This window comes from Anser anser (genome assembly GCF_964211835.1).
Source record: "Anser anser genome assembly, chromosome: 4".
Classification (NCBI taxonomy): domain Eukaryota; kingdom Metazoa; phylum Chordata; class Aves; order Anseriformes; family Anatidae; genus Anser; species Anser anser.
Genome location: NC_139724.1, coordinates 37,398,205 through 37,418,510, shown reverse-complemented (window position 1 = coordinate 37,418,510; position 20,306 = coordinate 37,398,205). Strand labels below are relative to the sequence as shown.

At 36.5% G+C, this 20,306-nt stretch overlaps 1 protein-coding gene across 7 annotated transcripts in view; it reads left to right on the top strand.

The window, feature by feature from the left end:
- Positions 1-20,306, top strand: part of IL15 (interleukin 15) — a 40,017-nt gene that overhangs the window by 16,574 nt on the left and 3,137 nt on the right. For 6 of the 7 annotated variants that reach the window (XM_083834948.1, XM_083834947.1, XM_083834943.1 and 3 more), the window contains 2 exons: positions 18,687-18,796; positions 20,103-20,184. In XM_083834948.1, the coding sequence (XP_083691074.1) occupies positions 18,723-18,796; positions 20,103-20,184 (156 nt within the window). In that variant the 5' untranslated portion in view covers positions 18,687-18,722. Of the gene's footprint in view, positions 1-13,450; positions 13,651-18,686; positions 18,797-20,102; positions 20,185-20,306 lie in introns of those variants that run through there. The other variant, XM_083834944.1, reaches the window with a different exon arrangement.

Sequence of the window (20,306 nt, the reverse complement as noted above, 5' to 3'; positions counted from 1 at the left end):
ACTAAAAATACAGTGAAAAAGATCACTGAAATTCCACCAGTATATACAATACATTCACTCACTCACAAAAACAAAATACACCAGTCCCGAACTTGTTAATTTTTCTTTTATCTGAAATAATGCCTGTTCCTTATTCATCTGAGTCTATTTGTCTACCGAAGGAATAGAACTCAGTGCACACAACTCTTGGCTTCTGCTGGTCAGGATACACACTTCTGTGAAAGACATCAAAATATGATTGAGAATGCAGACTTTTCAGTTCCTGCTGTTGTCTCCTGTCTCCCTTTGACTCCCTTTCCATCATTAGTACATTGAGCACCATCTTTTTTTTTTTTAAACACAATCAACTTTGTCTGTAACTGAAAAATTATTATTTTTTTTAGCTAATTCATGCTCATATTTGAATGAAGTTTCATATGTACTATTTTGTTATATATTTGTAATCATCTAGCTAGTTGTAAACTAAATTTATTCTACTGTACTGTAAGACTACCAAAGCTGGTTAGGAGATGAAAGCCTTCAGAAAAGCTCCCAGCATATTCACTCCCCTTATTTTCCCCCCAGCGTTATTTGTAAGACAAACATAAACCATGTAATTCTTTAGTGTAAGAGCTCAAATTTATAAATGTTCAAAAAGAAATAAACTAGAGGTGAGCATGGAAATTAGCCTGCAACTTAAATGGGCATTTCTATGACCTACCACATGTTTTTAATGATACAGTCTTGGGAAGTGACATAGGCTCTAACAGTGCGGGGGAGTGTTGCTCTGTTTCCTTTCTGAACAAGCTGTCTCTTGGAAACATGCCTCTAAGTTGTAGCTTTCCTCCAGTGTTAGGGTAGGCTACAGGCTTTCCTTATTTTATTATGTGCTCCAGGATCCTCAGTCCTTCACAACTCAGCAGCCTAAGCCTCAATCAGGTCTTTTTTTTTTCTTTTTTTTTTTCTCTGCAAAGGTGAATTAAGATGCACTCTCTCTCCAAGCTATCCAGGTCATGGAAGGAAGAAAGGTGATAACCATGGAACAGACATTCCAAAACTGATGAAAACACAACTTTCATCAATGTTGCCAAGGAGAAATGGACATTATACTATTATTTTCTGTTCCCTAGCTCCTGAGTGAGGATAACAAACAAACTCCCTTCCTGTGAGGATCACTTTCAATTTCAGAACAGCAAAGTCTCTATAAAAAAATTAATACTCCTTTTCTTACTTATTTGAAAGAAGAAAGGAGCCTCTATGAAAAAAGGGATGTGCATAGGACACAGACAGTACTGAGAAACACAGGAATATGCAGAAACAGTGTCTGGAATAACTGCAGAAATGGACGGTCCTGTGGGAGAATATTCTGATAAAAACTCCAGCCTAGGAAAGCCCTACAGTCTAAAATTAATGGTACATACTGAGAACTGCTGTGCATGGCTCTCCACTCAGGCCACAAGATGATGAGTCACTGGCAGCCCCACCTCTTTTCCTGCTACTTGCCTTTCTGCACATATGTCAGGGACAGCAGGTAGAGCTACTATCTTTATAAGTAACATAGACTAACTAAAAAACATGGCCTCAGTACTTGCGGGCAGACCCACTATGTTGGCATTGTTGCATTTGATGAAGTTTGAAATATTTATTCTTACAGGCTGATCTTCATGGTGCAAGGTTTGCACTGTGGGAAAAATAATCCATTTTGTCAGGATACTGGATCTCAGGGGCAGGGGTGTGGGATATAGCAGATTCTTGAGCCTTGGAGAACAATGCAGATGGACTGTGAGACCTGATGGTGTATGCAGACAGAAATCCCAATGTCCTAATATAGATTGATGATCCTGTACAAATCCATCTATCACCACAAGCATTGTAAATTTTTTTTTAAGCGAAGATTTCAGCATCTGCTTAACTGCAGTAAGTAATTACACAACTACAGCCTTGGTGTTCGATCTGCCAGCAGCAAAATGGCTACCTAGCGATTAATAGTAAACTATGCCCTTGAGTTGGAGCTATCTCCTTGGTATACTGCTTTAATTTCTAGATTGTCTCTGAGCAGATTTTTATTATAATGAGCTCAATTTCCTTGCCACGTAGTCATTTCATTATAATATCACTACGCAGCACAGCCTTGTGAATCACAGATCTTTCCCCGTGTTCACTGGTGGTTTCCTGAGCCAAGAAATAATGCTCTCCTGAATGAAGTTGCTCCAGGAAAAGTTCATTCACAGCTCTTTAGTTGGAGGAAAGAGAAGAAAATGCCAGCATGGTAACTTACTTGCAAACCAAAGAAGCCTCAGGTGGAAGTGTATGTATCAGAACTTAATTTATTTTGAAGAAAACAAAGCTTCCTCCCTAAATACAATCCAAGAAGTTTCCCTTCAGTCCCAGAGAGGTAATTCTTGAATTCTTTTTGAAGTGAAAATGGGATTTTCTTGGATTGACTTCAATCTCAAAAAGCCTAATGGTTTCTAATAGATAACCTGCAATGAGTGAGAGGGGAAAAATAAAAAAAGACCATTTGGTATCATTTGCATGTACTCATTTAAAGAGAAACAGCTATGGAAATGCAGTTATTTGAAAAGAATTATGTTATTTACACAATAAATTAAATACATCTCTATATAAAAAGACATTGTCCCTGCAGGTATCAACAGCTCTCTTGGCTATGCTATCAGACAATTTTCAACTAAACTCATAAAGCACAGGTTGCTTTGAAAGTAATTGTTTCTACTGCAACATAATACTACGCACCAGACCGTTAACGTCTCATGATACTCTTTGCAAAAGTAGAATTGGTAGCTTTATTGCCTTGACTAAATCCTAAATGCCTTGACTAAATTCATATGGTCAAGTAATTTCTCTCTCTCTTAAATCCCAAGTATGTGCTTCTTCTTGTCTCCTTCTCACACCTTCAAGCAAAATTTTCTGCAGACAGAAACCTTTATTTATACGCTTTGTACACTTCTGTGACCCTCAGTCTGAAATTTTGCTTATTTAACCAGTTGTTAGTACTCCCCACAAACAGCTGACCACATAAAAATCAGGAGATAACTCCCATAACTTTGGATTTCCTCCAGAAGCTATGTGGATAACTACGTGATCTTAATTTTCTGTATTTTTTTTTTAATAATACGTCCAGACAAATGCAATATTATTTAATTGACTAAAGCTTTGAGCCTGCCATTGTGCTCATTTCATTTCCTACAAAGAGATGTTTCTCACCACATACCGTTCCACATCATTAGAGACTTGCCCCATTTTTCTGCTCTCTTGCTTCTATTCAGAATGCTGAAGTGCTGTGCAATAATTAGGCTGATCTTAGACTTTTGCAGCATATTTCACTGGATTTAATCTTTCCAAGATACACCTCTCTGTGATATTAAAGAGGTCTGATTTTGATGTTCCCTGTAATGAATACTGTGAATTTCATTTTGCAATATGATTCATTTTGCAATATTTGAGAGGTATGCACTAACATTTTGAGGTTCTTATTTTTTCCTGTAAAGAAGCAGTCTTTATTTGCTTTATGGCTAAATGAGCCTTTCACTTCACTTAATATCATTACACTGTTAATTAGAAATCATCTGTGCTTTCACCTTCTGAGCTACCATTCTTATTTCAGACATGAAGATCTGGGATGCATGTTTTTTTTATTCCACTGTAGATATCCCATGACTCTTTTTCTCAGCTTTCAATGTCCCCTCCAAAAAAATAAGTTTCCCAAAAATGCAGATGATATTTAAAAAAGAAAAATTCACCCAAAATAGTCTCCCCTTTTCTTCTAAAAATGAGTTCCACAGAGGCACACATAGTTTGTTTCAACTGAGCTATTATCTGATAGTAATTACACTGATACTCAAGTAAGTAATTAGCATATAAAATTACCAAAATTGATTACTATTATTCATTTGACTTTAAAAATGACAAAAATCAGACAGAGCTGGCTGTGCATGAGTGAAATTTTGTTAGTGAAAATTTAATGACAGTTTGGAAATGACTCAATAAGTATCCACTAGCTTAGGTTATCTAGAGGAGGATAATCAGTTAATCAGTTTTTGATGTAAAGTAAAATAAACAAACACAGCTCTGGGAAAACTGCTGAAGATTCCTGGTATTTTTTTTCAATCACTTTGAAGTCCTGTGTCTGCCTTTTCTCACTCATGTTTAGCTCCTGCAGACCCATGGAGGACAAGTAAAAGCAGGTCGGAAAGCTAGAGAAATGTACATCTGATACATCACATAAGAGATGGTTACAAGGGATGGATTTTGTGTCATCTGTGTCACCCCGCCCCCCAATCCCAAAATATTCAACCCCCTTAATATCCTACTGAAATTTTGATAGACAGTATGCTGCTACCAAATCAGACTGCTGAAGATAATTTACCCAGACCCAAAACATAGCTAGCAAACAGCTAAACAGACCTCATAGCTCTGTAAATTCTATAGAGTTTTAGATTAGTAAAAGGATACATTAAGCTATTCTACTTTGTTTGGTACGTGAATCAAAGTGCTTAGTTCTCTCTGCTAAATTATATAGTTAAAATCTTCTTTTGTGCTGCATTAACCCTTTCGAAAAACACAAGACTGTATATATACAACAGTCAACAACGTAACATGGAAAGAGTCCATTTCAGAGTGAAAGACACGTACCTTCATGAAGACTGTGTAGATACCTTTGAGATTAAAAAGATTTTAGTGAGTCAGTTCAGCATTCATTTTCTGCAGAAGTTGAAACACAGGCTTATCACAGTATACTACAATAAAACTTGAAGAAAATACAATGAAAATATGAAATTTGGCCTGATTCTGGGAGAAATCTTCACTAACAACTTTATCTCAGGAACACCCTCATCCTTCCAGAAAAGCTGGAATTTTTCGATGTAAAGTTTTTCAAGATGTGATGAAGCATTTGGTGATAGCGCTCCTGAATGACGAGAGAGACGGGGGAAGTCTCTGCCCTCACACTCCTGTTTAATGAGGGGAACTGGCTTATTCCACTCACCAGAAACATAGTGTATGTATATATGTGATGTACATGCTGGGGCTGACAAAGATGGGAGCTTTGTTCTGATCGGTTCTCTCTAGCTGACCAGAACACAAAGCGAAGCTATTCTTTCTAATATACACATTTAACTTTAGCTGTGTGAAATCAGTTTTCAGCTGTTGGATACATGAAGATATGTACTCCAGACAGCTTTACTCATTTTTCTACTCTCTTTCTTCTATTATTCCATACTCAAATACACTTGACTTGTGTATTGTGTTCAAGAAACCCTATGCTACTAACATTTATTATCTTGGCTAGGGGTTGTCAAACAGTACCTGAACATATTATAAATGTATGGTGATACAATAGAAAGGTCTAGAGCATATTCACTACTAATACACATATTCTCCAAGCGTCTATGTGACATTTTTTGCAAGGGAATCTTTGTAAAACTTTTCCAATGTTCTACTTTTAAAACAATTCCTTCTTCTCTCTCTCTCTCTCTCTCTCTCTCTCTCTTTCTTAAGGACAAACCCCCCACTCATCTTCTGCCCTTGTGTAACTGAAAATGACTCTCAGATTTGTGACATTTTATGGATGCCTATAGATTATTTTGCTTAATTTAAATGACACAAATATTTCAGGTCTTATTTTAAAATGTGTGTGATTTTAAGACAAATGGGTCATCATAAGGACAAAGTAGTTTTCTAGTAGGTTTCATACAGGTAAAAATGAACGACTTAACTATAATGCAAATTTATGTGCTGTGCATATATGACAACTTTAACAAAAACACAATAGTCACTACATTGAATGCAAACTAATGTATAAACGCTGAGAAAGCTAACTCAAGCTCTGTATTACACTTAGTCAAAGTGACTTTTCAACAATAACATGACTCATTGAGATGGAGGGCTAGCAGCTATCTTCTGCGCTTTCTAGAATCTGAAGGCTTTTGCCAGTACCTATCCTAACAGCTCAGTGCTCATATCGGAGGTATGCTGGCATCCAAGAACTGGGACAGAATGATTTATCTCAAAGAAATTTAAGTCACATTTTGTCCTGAATTAAATATCAATGAGTGAAAGAAACACCGATTTAAATCAAGGACCTTTATTTTATTTCAGTTTATATCTCAGTTATTTTCTTAAGAAAAGGTCATTTTTTCTAGTTCACATTACCACTAAAAAAAAAAACCACAAAAATTCAAGTGACAGAAACCCTAACATTAAACATACATTTTCATATTTCTAAGCAGGAAAATATATAATGTACTTATATTTCTTAAACAGTTTTGTGAGTTATAGACTCAGATTCTTAACTGATAGTCTAGGAGATTGTGAATGATGATTATTTTTGCTTGCTGGTTTTTGTTTTGTATTTTGCTTACAATTCTTGTCAGTCTCCATTCTGAAGGAAAGAGAATGGAATAACATGCTTTAAGAGTATTTGAATCTTGTTTTACATGACTTAAACGAGTACCTAAAATACTTCTGATACAGATGAAAAAAGTATAACTCTCAAAGTAGTGGGTTATTCTTTTTGCTCAATATCCCTCAGATTTTCTGCAAGACATGGAAGCACCTTTCGAAAAATCAGTTTAGGCATCCGAGTAGGATAAACACCTCACTCTTACTGAAATCAATAGGATAAATTAATATTTATCATCCCTTCAACTGACTGCAAGCTTGGGTCTATGGGATGTGACTTCGCTCTGCTCTATGAAGAATTCTGTATGTACTTGGTGTCAAAAACAATCTTGAAAGTATGGTACATTTTCCCATGTATTTAGAGTTGTTAAATGATAGCCCTTCCAGTCATTTTTTACTCATAGTTTGCAATTAAGAGAGAAGAAACTTTGCTTCTCTTTTCCAAATAGGTTGCTCAATTTTGAAATAACTATTTCAAATTATAAAAATGTTCTAACAGTGCCTGGTGAACTGAAGCAAAAATAAACTAGAGCAAAACCACAAAGAAATGAAATACTTCTTTTTGGGAAGAGGGTAACTAGCATCATTTGTTCCATTTTAATGGCTGAAAATAATACGTACATTTACTCAAAGTACTGACATTGTAACTTTTAGAAAGCTCAATCTGGCCTAAAAAAAGGAGAGATCTGTTCCCTTAGGTTATACGTATTTCTAAAAAAGCAGTCCTCTTCAGAAAATTACATTATGAAGAGGACTCAATAATGTAACATTTTGCATTTTTAAATTGCTTACCATCTCCTATTATGTTTAGAACTTAATACTGTAAGTCAAAAGTTGAAATATAAGCTGAAAAAATGTTTAGGTATAAGGAACTGATAGTTCCTTAGCTGATAGTTGAAATTCAAAAAATCCATTACAAAGCAAATACTTATCCATACTGATTAACTACAGGGAAGAAATAGTAGAGATGTTATAAACATGAAAATACTCACCTCAGATCTGACAAGCTTTATATGCATTCTCCTTTGCTGAAGACAGAAGAATTTATCAGGGAGGTATCAGTGTACCCTTGGCATTCACAACTGGCTGTAGTTGAAGACAGCAGGCCTAGAGAGACTTTTAGTCAGAGCCAACTTCACTTTTCCTAAATTCTGTGTGCTTCTCTAAATCATTTCAAGAGCATGTATCTAATTTTTAACCTCTAAGGACTATAATCCTTTCTGATCTGCACATTACAACCTACCAATAAGTTACCTACTGCCTGGAGACCAGCAGGGGTTAAAGAAAAGTCATTATGTTGGCTGTGAAATACCCCTTCGAACAGGATTTTCTGCAGCCCATTGGGTGTACAGAAGCTGTATAAGAAACTTTAATATAAACCCAGATCCATGTTTTCACGACTCCTGCATGCCTCAGAACAGGCTCTGATGCAAAACTGTTATTGACTGCCTATACAGGTTTACGACAACGATCGATAAGGTCAGACAGACTATCTGAGATGGTACACAGCAGGGGTAGAGTGGAAGGAATGGACAGTGTGCTTTAGAAAAACCTAAAGGAGGAGCGGGGCGAGAGGCCGAGGCCCAGCCGTGGGAGGCAGTGCCCAGCCCCCACAGCCCCTCCAGAATCACCCCCAAGCCCCCTGGGCCTTACCGCGAGCTCCCCGCGCTGCCTGGCCTCCAGCCTCGTCGGGGGCCCGCTCCTGAGGCAAAGCCCCGGTCCCCAGCGCAGCAGGAGCACCTTGGGCACAAGTCCCACGCTGGGGCCGCGTGCCTGGTCCTCACCTCCTCATGCCCCACACGGAGAAACCTAGCAAGGCCCACTGAAATGGTGCTAGGCATGTTCTTGCACAAGTGTCAAAAACTTGTGTTTCTTCTTGGAGGAAGAGTCTGTTTCAGTAGTTCAGGTGCTCAACTTCTGGAGAAGAGAATTGGAAGAAAAATCAGTGAGCTCAGTTAGAATTGTGGATGTTCCTGATTTTACAGAAGGGAACTGTAAAACTTTTCGGTATACATTTCTCAGACATACTCTCTGCTATGCTGATTCTCTAGCCTACAAGTCTTACAGAAGGACAGCAGGAAGCACGGTGGAAGAGACTTTTATGCTATCTTGATCCTTGGAAACAAGTGCCTGCATAGACAACAACTGGTTTTGGTTTGGGAGTTGATATAATCTTTGAAAGTGGCAAGAGTGTGCAGATGGGCTAGTTCTGACCTGGGATGGCTGTAACACAGCCACACTTTTTTTGTTCTGACCTGGGATGGCTGTAACACAGCCACACTGATTTTGTTCTGGGTCCTTCCAATGTGTAAAAAAGGCACCCAATGCAATCATTAAAGCTTTAAAAAAATGACAGGAATGCTTAACTAGACAGAGTTGACTAGCTCCTTGGCTTCTTGAGGTCACACACTGAAATGCCTTTATTATTAGATAGCATAAATTATATAGAATGTAATCACAAGACCTCAGCAAAGGCCTTCAAACATTTACTCAAGGAAGTTTTGGAAGGCAGGTGGCAGCTTAGGATTCATCTGTGAGAATTCACATGAATTTTCCTTACTAGTTTCATTTCTTTTTCACCTTGCAATTGGCCAGATGTCCCTTAACTGCAGTAGGTATGATGCCTGTTTTGGCCATAAGACCAGAAGGCGTCATGTTTTTGTGAATGGATATATTACTAGTGACTTCTAAATTCGATTCTAGCTATACCAACTATGTGGAACTTACATAGCATTTGGGTGAACTTCTGCCAAAATTAAACTCAGCTATTCTTAAAAACACAAAAATGTAAATTAGTTTGCAATGCTGTTCTTCTATTCAGGACAAACAAATACCTTCCTCTGGGGGCAAGCAAGCAGTCCCGACTGGAGATGCGAAGAAGAGACTATATAAGACAGCAGAACTATGTCGCCTCCAACTAACTAACAAACTGAGTATTTGCTCAGGCAAGCAGTTATTAATATATATATATTTATTTTTTTGAGAGACTTTGATTGTGAGGCAGACAAAATACTATATTACCCCTTGCTTAGGGTGACATAGAACTTATTTCTAGCTTTATAATTCAAAAGTGATAGAAAAAACTTGCTTGAAAAGAAGACTATGAGGAAATATTATCTTGAACTTATCCACCTCCTATGCCCTCCCACAAGGTGGATATAGCACACTTATGAGAGTAGATACCTACAGCTGAAATGGTCATTTATTTCAGTGGGAACTGCTGAAGGCAGTTGAAAATCAGATGAAAAGAAAACAAATGATATTTTTTGACTAATGTGAATGTGAAGGTGTGCACTTTAAAATTTGCAAGAAGTATTAATTTTTCTGGCAGACTGCATTATCTGCCAAAATGTTTCTTTTATTTAGAAAGAGTAACCGTTAATCTGTAAATGATATAGATGTTTTTTGTTTTAATAGAATTGACAGACTTTTTGCAATATGGTCATAGGTTAAACTCACAACATGTATTTCATCTTAGAGTTTTATTTTGTGTCTTATGTGAGTATATCAGAGACATATTATTAATTAGTGTCAACATCTTGCTGTTACTTTTGGCACAACATCTTTTATGTTAAATCAATGAAGTAAGCAATCCAAGAGCGGAGATGTATAATTTTATCCAAGAGTTTACTCCTTTTCAATAATACTGTTTCACAGAGATATATAATATAAAGGCAACCAGTGATTTATTTGTGCTTTGCAGGATTGCCCATTATTTTATATACAACTGATTTTAACATCCCTATGAACTTCTTTTTTCAGTCTTTTTTAAAAACACTTTTGTTTAAATGAACATACTGGCTAGTAGACTCATCTTACCCTGTATGAAAAAAAATTCCATGTTTTCTGGATGTGTGCTGGACAGCACTGTTAAGAGCTATGACTACCATTTCCAAATTTTTAGGAGCTCTGATACAGAAACCAGATTAACAAAATTTAGTATTGCTTCAGCTCTTATTAGCTTGTACACACACATAACATCTTTCATTCCTCTCTATATATTCTGGGCTTGGCTGCCAAGAAATGAAAAAAAACTATCACCCATACAAATTTAAGAAACCTCAAATAATGACAACTACTGTTTTTGTTACATCTCCACTGGCAAAGTGGTTCAGTCTGAAATTTCAGGTTTGTTACATTCCACAAAATATGTTCAAAATTTACATGAAAAGGGGAGGTTCCTGTGGCACATGCTAGAGTTTTCCAATAATCAACTTTCCTGTATCCTAACACAAGAAACTAAGGATGATTGTTCCTTTGCTGTAAGTCTTTCTGGTATGTTTTTTATAAATGATTTAGAGTAATCTAAAGCAGAAATAATTTCCTTTCCAAATTTGTTTGCTTTTCCTATGCAGAAATATGAAACAAATCTATAACAGACATATTTTGTTCTTTCTTTCAATCCTGACACTATCTTGTTTTGCCTACTGATCTGTTTACAATATTCCTTTTGGATGGTTATGTGCTGCTTTCCTCATTTTTTGATAAATTTGTTTTTCCCAGTTTAATGTTTTGTTAAGTTCTCAGCATCTCTGGAAAAGGAAATAACTTCTTCACTGGTTTCAATAGAGCTAAGGCAATTGACACACATTAGGATTTCATTCTGCTCTTTGAAGAATAAAAGCAAAGGAAAACAGTACAACATGTTCAACTACATCCTGCTTGCTTATCTCAGGATCCAGTACTGTCCAGTAAAAGTATCATAAGACAGGAACATATAAACTTTTTTTTTTTTTTTTAAAAAAAAAGTCTCAAAATACTGCCTCACTTTACAATTTTGAGAATTGCAATTACCATTTTCAATCTTCTTTCTGTTCCAGGTATATTACAGATCCCTATTAGTATATGATATAATTCACAGTCTCTGAGCTAAGTAGTTTGCTAAGTCTGAGATCTTATTTGTCCAGCAGCTGCTCCTTTGGTGACTATTTTATTGCCTCAGGATTTTTAACTTCCCTACATCAGTATGACAGCCTTTAATTTTTTTTACTTTTAAAGTTTTTTTCTTCAGTACTGTTTTTGATTTTAACATCCTACCCTCTAATTCCAAAAAAAACCACCAACTTTATACCTAATTGTATTTTATTTCCATTATGATTATTTGTTGCCATGGCATAAAAATATAACAAAAAATATTTACAGGGTCTGCCTAGTAACATATATAGATCTGTACATGTTTTGTTAAACAAACTTCAGCACTCACTAGTTATGCTGGCTCTTTATTTTGTTGTTGTTTTATGCATGTGCTTTACAATCTCTTGTGATGCTACTGCTTACTTATGCAGGAAAGTATATCCTGAACAAAATATCACTGCTTTTTGTATATTGCATCCTAAAGGGGTGGGAAGCATGGGGGGGGTGGTGGAGTTGAATGGTCATAGCTAACAACCAGTGCCCTAAAAATCTGTTTTGTGCTGTGCCTTTTACTGACTATGCCATTAGCTCAGTCATTTTGACACTATCAATACTTGGGGCTTCTCAATTTAGTAATCACACTGCTTATCACAGAAACCTAGCATTAATGTCCAGCTTGCACCAGGACAACATTAAGTTGATCTTTCATTACTGAGTGATTAGTACCTTAAGAAGACAGACATTCCATGGAGCAATTTAAAAAGAAAGATGTAATAACTTTCTTTTCTGGCTGGATTTTACCAGCTGGCAAAATATGCTCAAGAGAGATCCTGAATTGGTCAGCAAGGAGTAGGTCAAACCCATGGACTAAGTGACATGTTTGGTGTTCTAGTCCCTGAATCATGTAAATGGGCACATGGAACCCCCATTTCAAGCAGAGATATAATTTGAGGAGGCCTGTGGTCATGGCTTAGGCATTGTTCTGAAACGGATTGACAAATTAGTGAAAGCAGACAAGCAAAAAGGAAAGCTCTTAATTTACATTATTCATACTTAGATTCATCTAGCAATATTTAGCCCTAAATACTAGAGCACTTCTATTGGGTTGCATTGCTGCTCTAACTGTAAGGCTCCTCGTAAAGGTATAAAATCATTCTCTTCACCAAGGACAAACTTCCTCTCAGGCCATTAGCTAAGCATAAGACGCATCTTCATAACACTATGATATAAGCCCCAGGCCTCAAGCATGTTTTGGAAAAAAAAAAAAAAAAAAGGTCAAAGGAACATATAACTTCTATTTAACTTCTTACATTTCAAATTCTGACGTTAAAGTTATTGAATAGAATAGCAAAGACTGTGACCTTTTGGGAAGGTTTTCAAGCAGGCATTGCAAACTTTACTTTCTGATTTCTTCACCTGGCATAAGTCCCAGTTAGCAAGAGCATATAGGAGAAGGAAATCTTACTGGATGACTGTCAAAAGCAAATGAACAAGTATTCCAGCAAACCAGGAACACACAAATGCATAATTGGTTAAACTGAAAGAGTTTCCTGCCATGCTGATTACTGAGAATACTTCATTTTCCTTTGAAAGTCAGTTTGGACACATTACTCACACTTTAGCAGAATAAACTAGATAGAATATTACTCCTTCCACGGAAGAGTAAAAAGCTATGCATTACGAACAAGAAAGCTATAGTTCTTGGGGAAGGAGGGGGAAAAGAGAAGGAATCAAATAATAATTTTTAAAGAATGCTCAATTTTAAAACAGGAGCTGAAAAAATGCCTTAGTCTGTCTAATTCTAGGTAAATACAAAATTTCTGAGAAAGCACTTTAGCTTTGTGAAATAAAGACTTGAAGATGTAGCAATCTAAGGAATGTTCTGGCTCTCATCCAGACAAGCATTCATGCAAGTGATTCAGTTTACCACTTAGTAATTCTACTGACTTCCTTTCTGGATCAGTAAATACAATCTAGACAAAAAGCCAAAGAGGAAGAGTTGAAGACATCCCTGCAGAACAGCACAGAAGTAGAGACTGACTAAAATAGGCTAAATAGCATGCAAGAAGATGTCTATTGCAATAGAGAATGAAGATGAGAAATGAGCACAAACAAAACACTGTGTGGCAACAAATAAGACAAAAGCAATACATCGTACACACACACAAAAAAAAGAGGCAGTGACATGGAAAACCAAGAAGTTAAGGATGAACAATAATGAAATAGATTGTCAGCGGAGTGGACAGACTGAGGAAGATGATGTGACTACAGGGGTAAGGAATGCTGAGTCTAGCCAGAAAGCCTAGAAGCAAAGGGGAAAATGAATGATTAGGAAAAAAACAGCTGTGTGCCAGAGGTCAAGAAGTTATGGATGAATTGATAGCAGCCAAAAATCAGGTAGGCTAGAATTTGTTGCAATTTTTTTCTCTTTGTGTGTGGGTGTGTGTGTGTGCATAAGTAGTGAAACATTCTTCAAACATTCCAGAATTTTTAAAGAACTGGACATAAAATTGTGGCAGGAGAACGTATTGTGGAAGGATTAGCCGCCAGCATCATAGGAAAGAAAAAAAGCTGATGAGCACTGCTAGGAAGATCACGGAAGTGGAGGGAGCGTCTCTATTGCATAGTATAGCTCTGGTGAGATGACCTTGGATGACAGCTAAGTTCCCACCTAGCTGATTGCTCATTCTCTCCACAGCCAGATGTACAGAGGAGAAAAGTGTAAGGACAAAAGAGAGGAAAACTCACCCCACCCCTGCTTTTACATGACATTTTTTTAAAGCGTGAATTTATATGGTATGGAATATCTATTTGGATACGCTGTCCCAGCCGTGTCCTCTCCCAAAATCTTGCCAACCCTAATGTGCTTGCTAGAAGGGAGAATGGGGTGAGAAACATAGAAACATGATCACAGCTCTACAGTACAGCATCATACAAACTACTATGAAGAAAATTAAATGCATCCCAACCAGATCCAATGCAACAGTCTAGCAAAATGGAGTCTGAGAGACAATTGTCTACTTATTTATCAAAGAAGGATCCCACCGAAAAAAAAAGAGCTGTTGTAGACTGAGGATCAGTACTGAAAACACGTGCACAAATAAAGATGTTTGAGGGCTTGTAGGTTCAGGATATAAATTCTCTAACTAAGAATAAAAATGCATAGTTCTGCCCTACAAAGAACAACCTCGTGAGTCCCACAGTTCTATGAATATGATAAAGTGACTCAGCAGGGCAATCCTACTTTATAGCCATAATGTATGAGCATAAGCAATAAAAAATAGTGGACCAGTGTAGATAAAACCAGTTTGCACAGGAACTAAATTTTCCTAATTATAAATATCATATCTCAAGGAATCACTAAGAAATTTACAAGCAACTCTTAATAAAGAAATTCAGATATGTGGTATGTAAGGAAAGACATAATTTTAACTTTCAGTAAGTTCCTTTGCTTGTAATTTAAATATTGTATAGAGCTACAAATATTTTCTTTTGACTAATGTATAGTTTTTATGACAGACAAAATGGCAGAATCAGCAGCTGATTTTGCCTTGACAAAGAAAAGTTGTCATTTGCTTATATGTTCATTTCTTTAGGAGAGAAAATAGTACTACTGTGGCTTACATTTTACTCACATTAATGATATGTACTTCATTGTAACTTCATGATGGGAAAATGACATATATATATTTTTCCAAACAGATTATTTCTGTGCATTATAATTCTCAATTGCATCTTGAAACAAAATACATTCATGTACAAAGGCTTTAATACTTATTCTGACGTAGCAGGTTATCAGAATGCAAGCCATAGAAACAAGAACAAAAAATGAACTACTGCTTCTGCTTTTCAAAGTCCAGAGTTCATGCCTGTGTAAAACAAGGGCAAGTATTAGTGGTGTAATAAAGTTGGTTAATAAGTAAACAGAGTAAGAAATTAAAAATAAACACTAGCATAGGGAAAGTTACAACAATGTATATTCAAGGCAGAAGAATAATTTGTCAAAGCAAGTAAGTGAGCTGACAATTCGTATGTTGTTGAATAGTAGTGGATGAAACATTTAAGAAATTCTGGTAGAATATTGCTCTGAATTGTAGAAACGAATGGATTAGGTGATCTACTGGACCTTAAAAACCTCTTTCTCTATAAACAAACAAAATTCCCTTTAAAGTATGCATCTATTTTATATATGTATATATATCTTTCAATTAGAAGTTCTCTTCTGAAAACTAAGTTTATATTTCAAAAGAGCAACAATTATTTCATTATGATAATATGGTTATCTACTATATTGAAGAAAAATAAAGATCAAGAGATCTACACTAATCATTAGAAACTCAGTTTCCCATTGTCATCATAGTGAGCAATAGTTATTAAAAAAAAAAGGAAAGAAATGACAAACTAATGATAACCTTGGCTCATTATTCATTAGATAGCATAATGGATGATTTTCCTTGAACACTTTGTTCTACAGCATAAATTTGACAATGCATTTGGCCTGGAACTCCCACTGAAATTAGCTTTTAAGGCCTCATAATACTAATTATGAAACACAAAGCTAATGAGCAAGTAAATACAAATTATGGAACCATCATAAGTCCTTCACATTTTCATTTATAGCCACCTTATCTATTTTGAGGAAAACTGGCTTGTAAAATAATCAGAATGTTTAACTATTGCAAATTGTCTCTAATACATTTTAAATAATTTTCTTTAAAATGTTCTTAAGTATAAAAAATGTTTTCTTCAGCTGTAGCCAAGAAATCCGATTTTATATTTCTTTACATGTACCTTGAGATTCCTGATAATACTGGTTTTTCAATTTAAAAACAAGCAAAAAACAAAAAAACAGGATATACTTTAAGGACTGTCAAATCAAATCAAAACAAATAGCATGCAGATAAAAAAAATAAAAAGGTTTTGTTTTGTTATATTTACAGGAACCATGACAAACATCACATCAAACAATACTAACTGCAGAAAGGTTGCATCTTTTCTGTCATACTGTAACAAAATCACTTAGTGTTTTTGATAACAGTGAAGTGGCGTGTACTTCTTTAATACTGCAGTCATATATTTGTATATTTGTTGTATTATTACTTAATATTTTGGTTTTAATATTCACATATTTTAGATTTGTATTTGATGTGGAAATATTAACAGGTTGAGCTTCGTTTTTAGACATACTCTGTTTAAAGATAACTGAAATAGTTCAGAAGATGGATGTGGTATTACTTGAGGACATACTTTAATTTAAATCATCTATTTATCCTTCATTTACATTTTTCTTACATAACAGATTTTGAACACAAAAGTGATAAAAGAGTCTGGTACTGTTTTCCATTACTGAGTGTGGAAATTTATGTGATGACTAGGTAACTATGCTATTTCTGTGAAACCTGGGGGTTTTGGAAGCAAAATAATTGAAATGTTTTAAGAACATTTTCTATTTAAAACAGTAACAAATATTTGTTACAGAGACTCTTCAGAAGTGCCCTGGGACACATAATATTATTTTCCTAATATTGCCAGTATATGCTTTTATAAGTTAAACAGCTTGCAGCAAGGTGACTGGTCACAAGTGGTGTTCCCCAGGGGTTGGTGTTGTCCTCTTTAATATTTTTATTGATAACTTGGACGAGGGAATTGAGTGCACCCTCAGTAAGTTTGCAGATGACACCAAGCTGGAGGGAAATGTCAGTCTGCTAGAGGGTAGGAAGGCCCTGCAGAGGAACCTGTACAGGTTGGGTCGATGGGCAGAGGCCAATGGGATGAGGTTCAACATGGCTAAGTGCCACGTCCTGCACCTTGGCTACAACAATCCCATGCAGTGCTACAGGCTTGTGGGAGAGTGGCTTGAAAGCTATACAGAGGAAAAGGATCTGGGGGTGCTGATTGATGCTCCCCTGAACATGAGCTGGCAGTGTGCCCAGGTGGCCAAGAAGGCCAACGGCATCCTGGCTTGTATCAAGAATAGTGTAGCCAGCAGGAGCAGGGAGGTGATCGTCCCTTTGTATTCTGCCCTGGTAAGGCCGCACCTCGAGTACTGGGTTTAGCTTTGGGCCCCTCACTACAAGAAGGACATCGAGGCCCTGGAACGTGCCCAGAGAAGAGCTATGAGGCTGGTGAAGGGCCTGGAACACAAGTCCTACGAGGAGCAGCTGAGGGAGCTGGGGTTGTTTAGTCTGGAGAAGAGGAGGCTCAGGGGAGACCTTATTGCTCTACCTGAAAGGTAGGTGTGGGGAGCTGGGGTTCAGCCTCTTCTCGCAGATAACTAGTGACAAGACTAGAGGGAATGGCCTCAAGTTGCACCAGGGGAGGTTCAGGTTGGAAATTAGGAGACATTTCTTCTCAGAAAGAGCAGTCAGGCGTTGGAATGGGTTGCCCAGGGAGGTGGTGGCGTCACCGTCCCTGGGGGTGTTCAAGGAAAGGTTGGACGTGGTGCTTAGGGACATGGTTAAGTGAATGACAGGGGTAGTAGGGTGATGGTTGGACCAGATGATCTTGAAGGTCTTTTTCCAACCTTAATGATTCTATGATTCTAAGTTAGCTGCAAACCTGACAATAGATTTTTCTTTTTTTTTAACTACATTCGGTTTTCAAATATGCTCTTTAAATTACTGTGTAAATAAACCACAGGTAAAGAAACATAATTTGAGCTAGTTAATATAAAAGTATTGCACATATGATGAGAAATAAAACTTTGGACAAAAAAAGCATAGTTGCAGATAATTAACCTAGCTCTGTGAAGGAGCTGTATCAGCTTAAATTAAAGGGCTTGTGATTCTGGAACAAAGTTTCCTAGGCTGTGCACAACGAGACAGTCAACGCACAGCTCAAACCTCCTCATTTCCAGTTGTCTAACTCCACTGAAAGAATTCGTAACTGCATGAATCACTTCCCAGTATTAGAGGTACATACAGTATGTATAACAGTATAAATATATACTGTATATGAACAGTTTATTTAATATCTATACATATAAGTACAACCATTGGTGTATGTATATGTAGCATTTCATATACACACAACCACAATTTTGTAGGTAATGTTATTACTGTAGGTGATTTATCAAATTTGGGTGGAAATAGGTAGCCAGGGGAAAGATCTGCAGGACAGAAAACAAAACAAGAGATCTTTAATATCATCCCTACATTAAAATGCAGCCTGCAGGATGGACAGATAGGGAAACATGAAGCCCAGGATGAGTTAGGGTTTTTGTACTTTGACTTCAGTATCTGATTTTATACTGACTGTTTTGTAAACTGATTACACACATCTGCAAGCTTTGAATCAGTTGGTCTTCAATCTACACTCAACAGGTAGTCTTGTCTTGATTGGATGTCTTGTCAAATTGGCTAACTGAGTCAGCAGTAAACAAAAACCTGTGAAATCAAATTGTGATGAGCTATCTTCTTGGTTATATCTTTCAGAAAACACACCTGAAAAGTATTTGTCTGCAATACCATATGTATCTTCTTCTGAACAGACATTTCTTTTTCCTTTTGAAGAATAAGACTGGACTGACCATCTTCTTCCTGTGGTAACTACAAAGTTAATTTAAATTAGATAGTAAACACAAATGATCTATTTTTACTATTACAGCTACTACTTGCAATTGACTCCAGTTGCTTTAGAAAGTGGATTCTCTCCTGCCACGTTATGCAGTCCTGCAGCACTTTTTAGGCCATGGTCCCTTACCTTATTCTTTCTTTCTCTGATTAGGCTTAGTCCAGTTAAGAATGCACCTTGGCCCTTATCTCCATCATAACCCTCAAGCTGTTCAAATTGTTGCAATTAAAGACCTCCACCAATTGCCATAGGTCTTTGCAATGAAAACAAACAAAAAAAAACAAACAAACAAACAAAAAAAAACACACCACAAGTGAACATGTTCAAATGTGTATGCTGGTTTATGTATATTAGATGCTTCCTTCCATTCTCACTGTTTCCTGTGTTAGAAAACCAGCTCAGAAACTGTCAGAAAACCAGTCAGAAAACTGATTCTACTGCCTACATGTCCTTCTCACTGTGCCCCTTCAGTCAAATCTCTTTGCTAAGGTCTGATATTAAGAAAAAAAGCAGCAAATGTCCTCTGATTCTTGTCATAATATTTTTTTTCTTTCTCAAAAATCTTGCAATTTTTGAGCCTTTGTATAAGGCTTAAGTGTTTAATAGCTGCTTGTTTCAAACTAACTTCCCAAAACAATTATTTGTCTTTCTTTCCCTATACTGCCTTACGTTACTTACAGTACAGCAGTATTGAAAGGGATCCAAGTTAAGGATCCAAATAGGGAAACATTAAAACCACAGTTCACAGTCCAAAAATCTTCCAAAGGAGAAGAAAATTTTCCTTCCACCCTTTAGTTGGTTCACCTCCTGTAAAATTTTATCTATAGCAGGAGAAAGCTTTCCTGTACACACACACAACAAACAAACAAAACACACATAAAAGGACACACAATATTTCTACAGGGCTAAAGATACAAGTTTCATAGTAGTAGAGGGGGAAAAAATCAGTATTAGAGACTTAGAAATTTGTAAATTTGGGGGATACTTTGAAAGAATTGTAGATATTTTGCAAAAAATAGTTGAACATTTCTCTTGCATTATGTCCTATAGAACTAGCCTTTGAAAAAAATTGCTGACTGTTTATAGAGTGTGGCTCTGTGATATATATTTTATACATCAGTAGATTTTATGATTTATCAAATGTACTTGACCCACACATTACCATATATATAACAACATATCTTTAGTATATGAATAATCTGTTACTCTTTTTTCAGCAGAAACAATGTGTGTACCTACTGCTTAGCCTAGTGGTCACTGTTTTTCTTCTGGTCTAGTGCTTATATACCAAAGACAGAGGCAGATCACTGCAAGTGGACAGATGTTCTGAAAGATTTGGAGCAGATCAAGACATCCAAAGTAAGTTCATTAAAAAGCCAACATTTCATATAAACATAGGAGCAGACATAATTAAACATTTAGCACAGTACTCAGTTAAGACTGTCAGTAACAAAGAGCATGAAACGGGATGTTTGTATAGT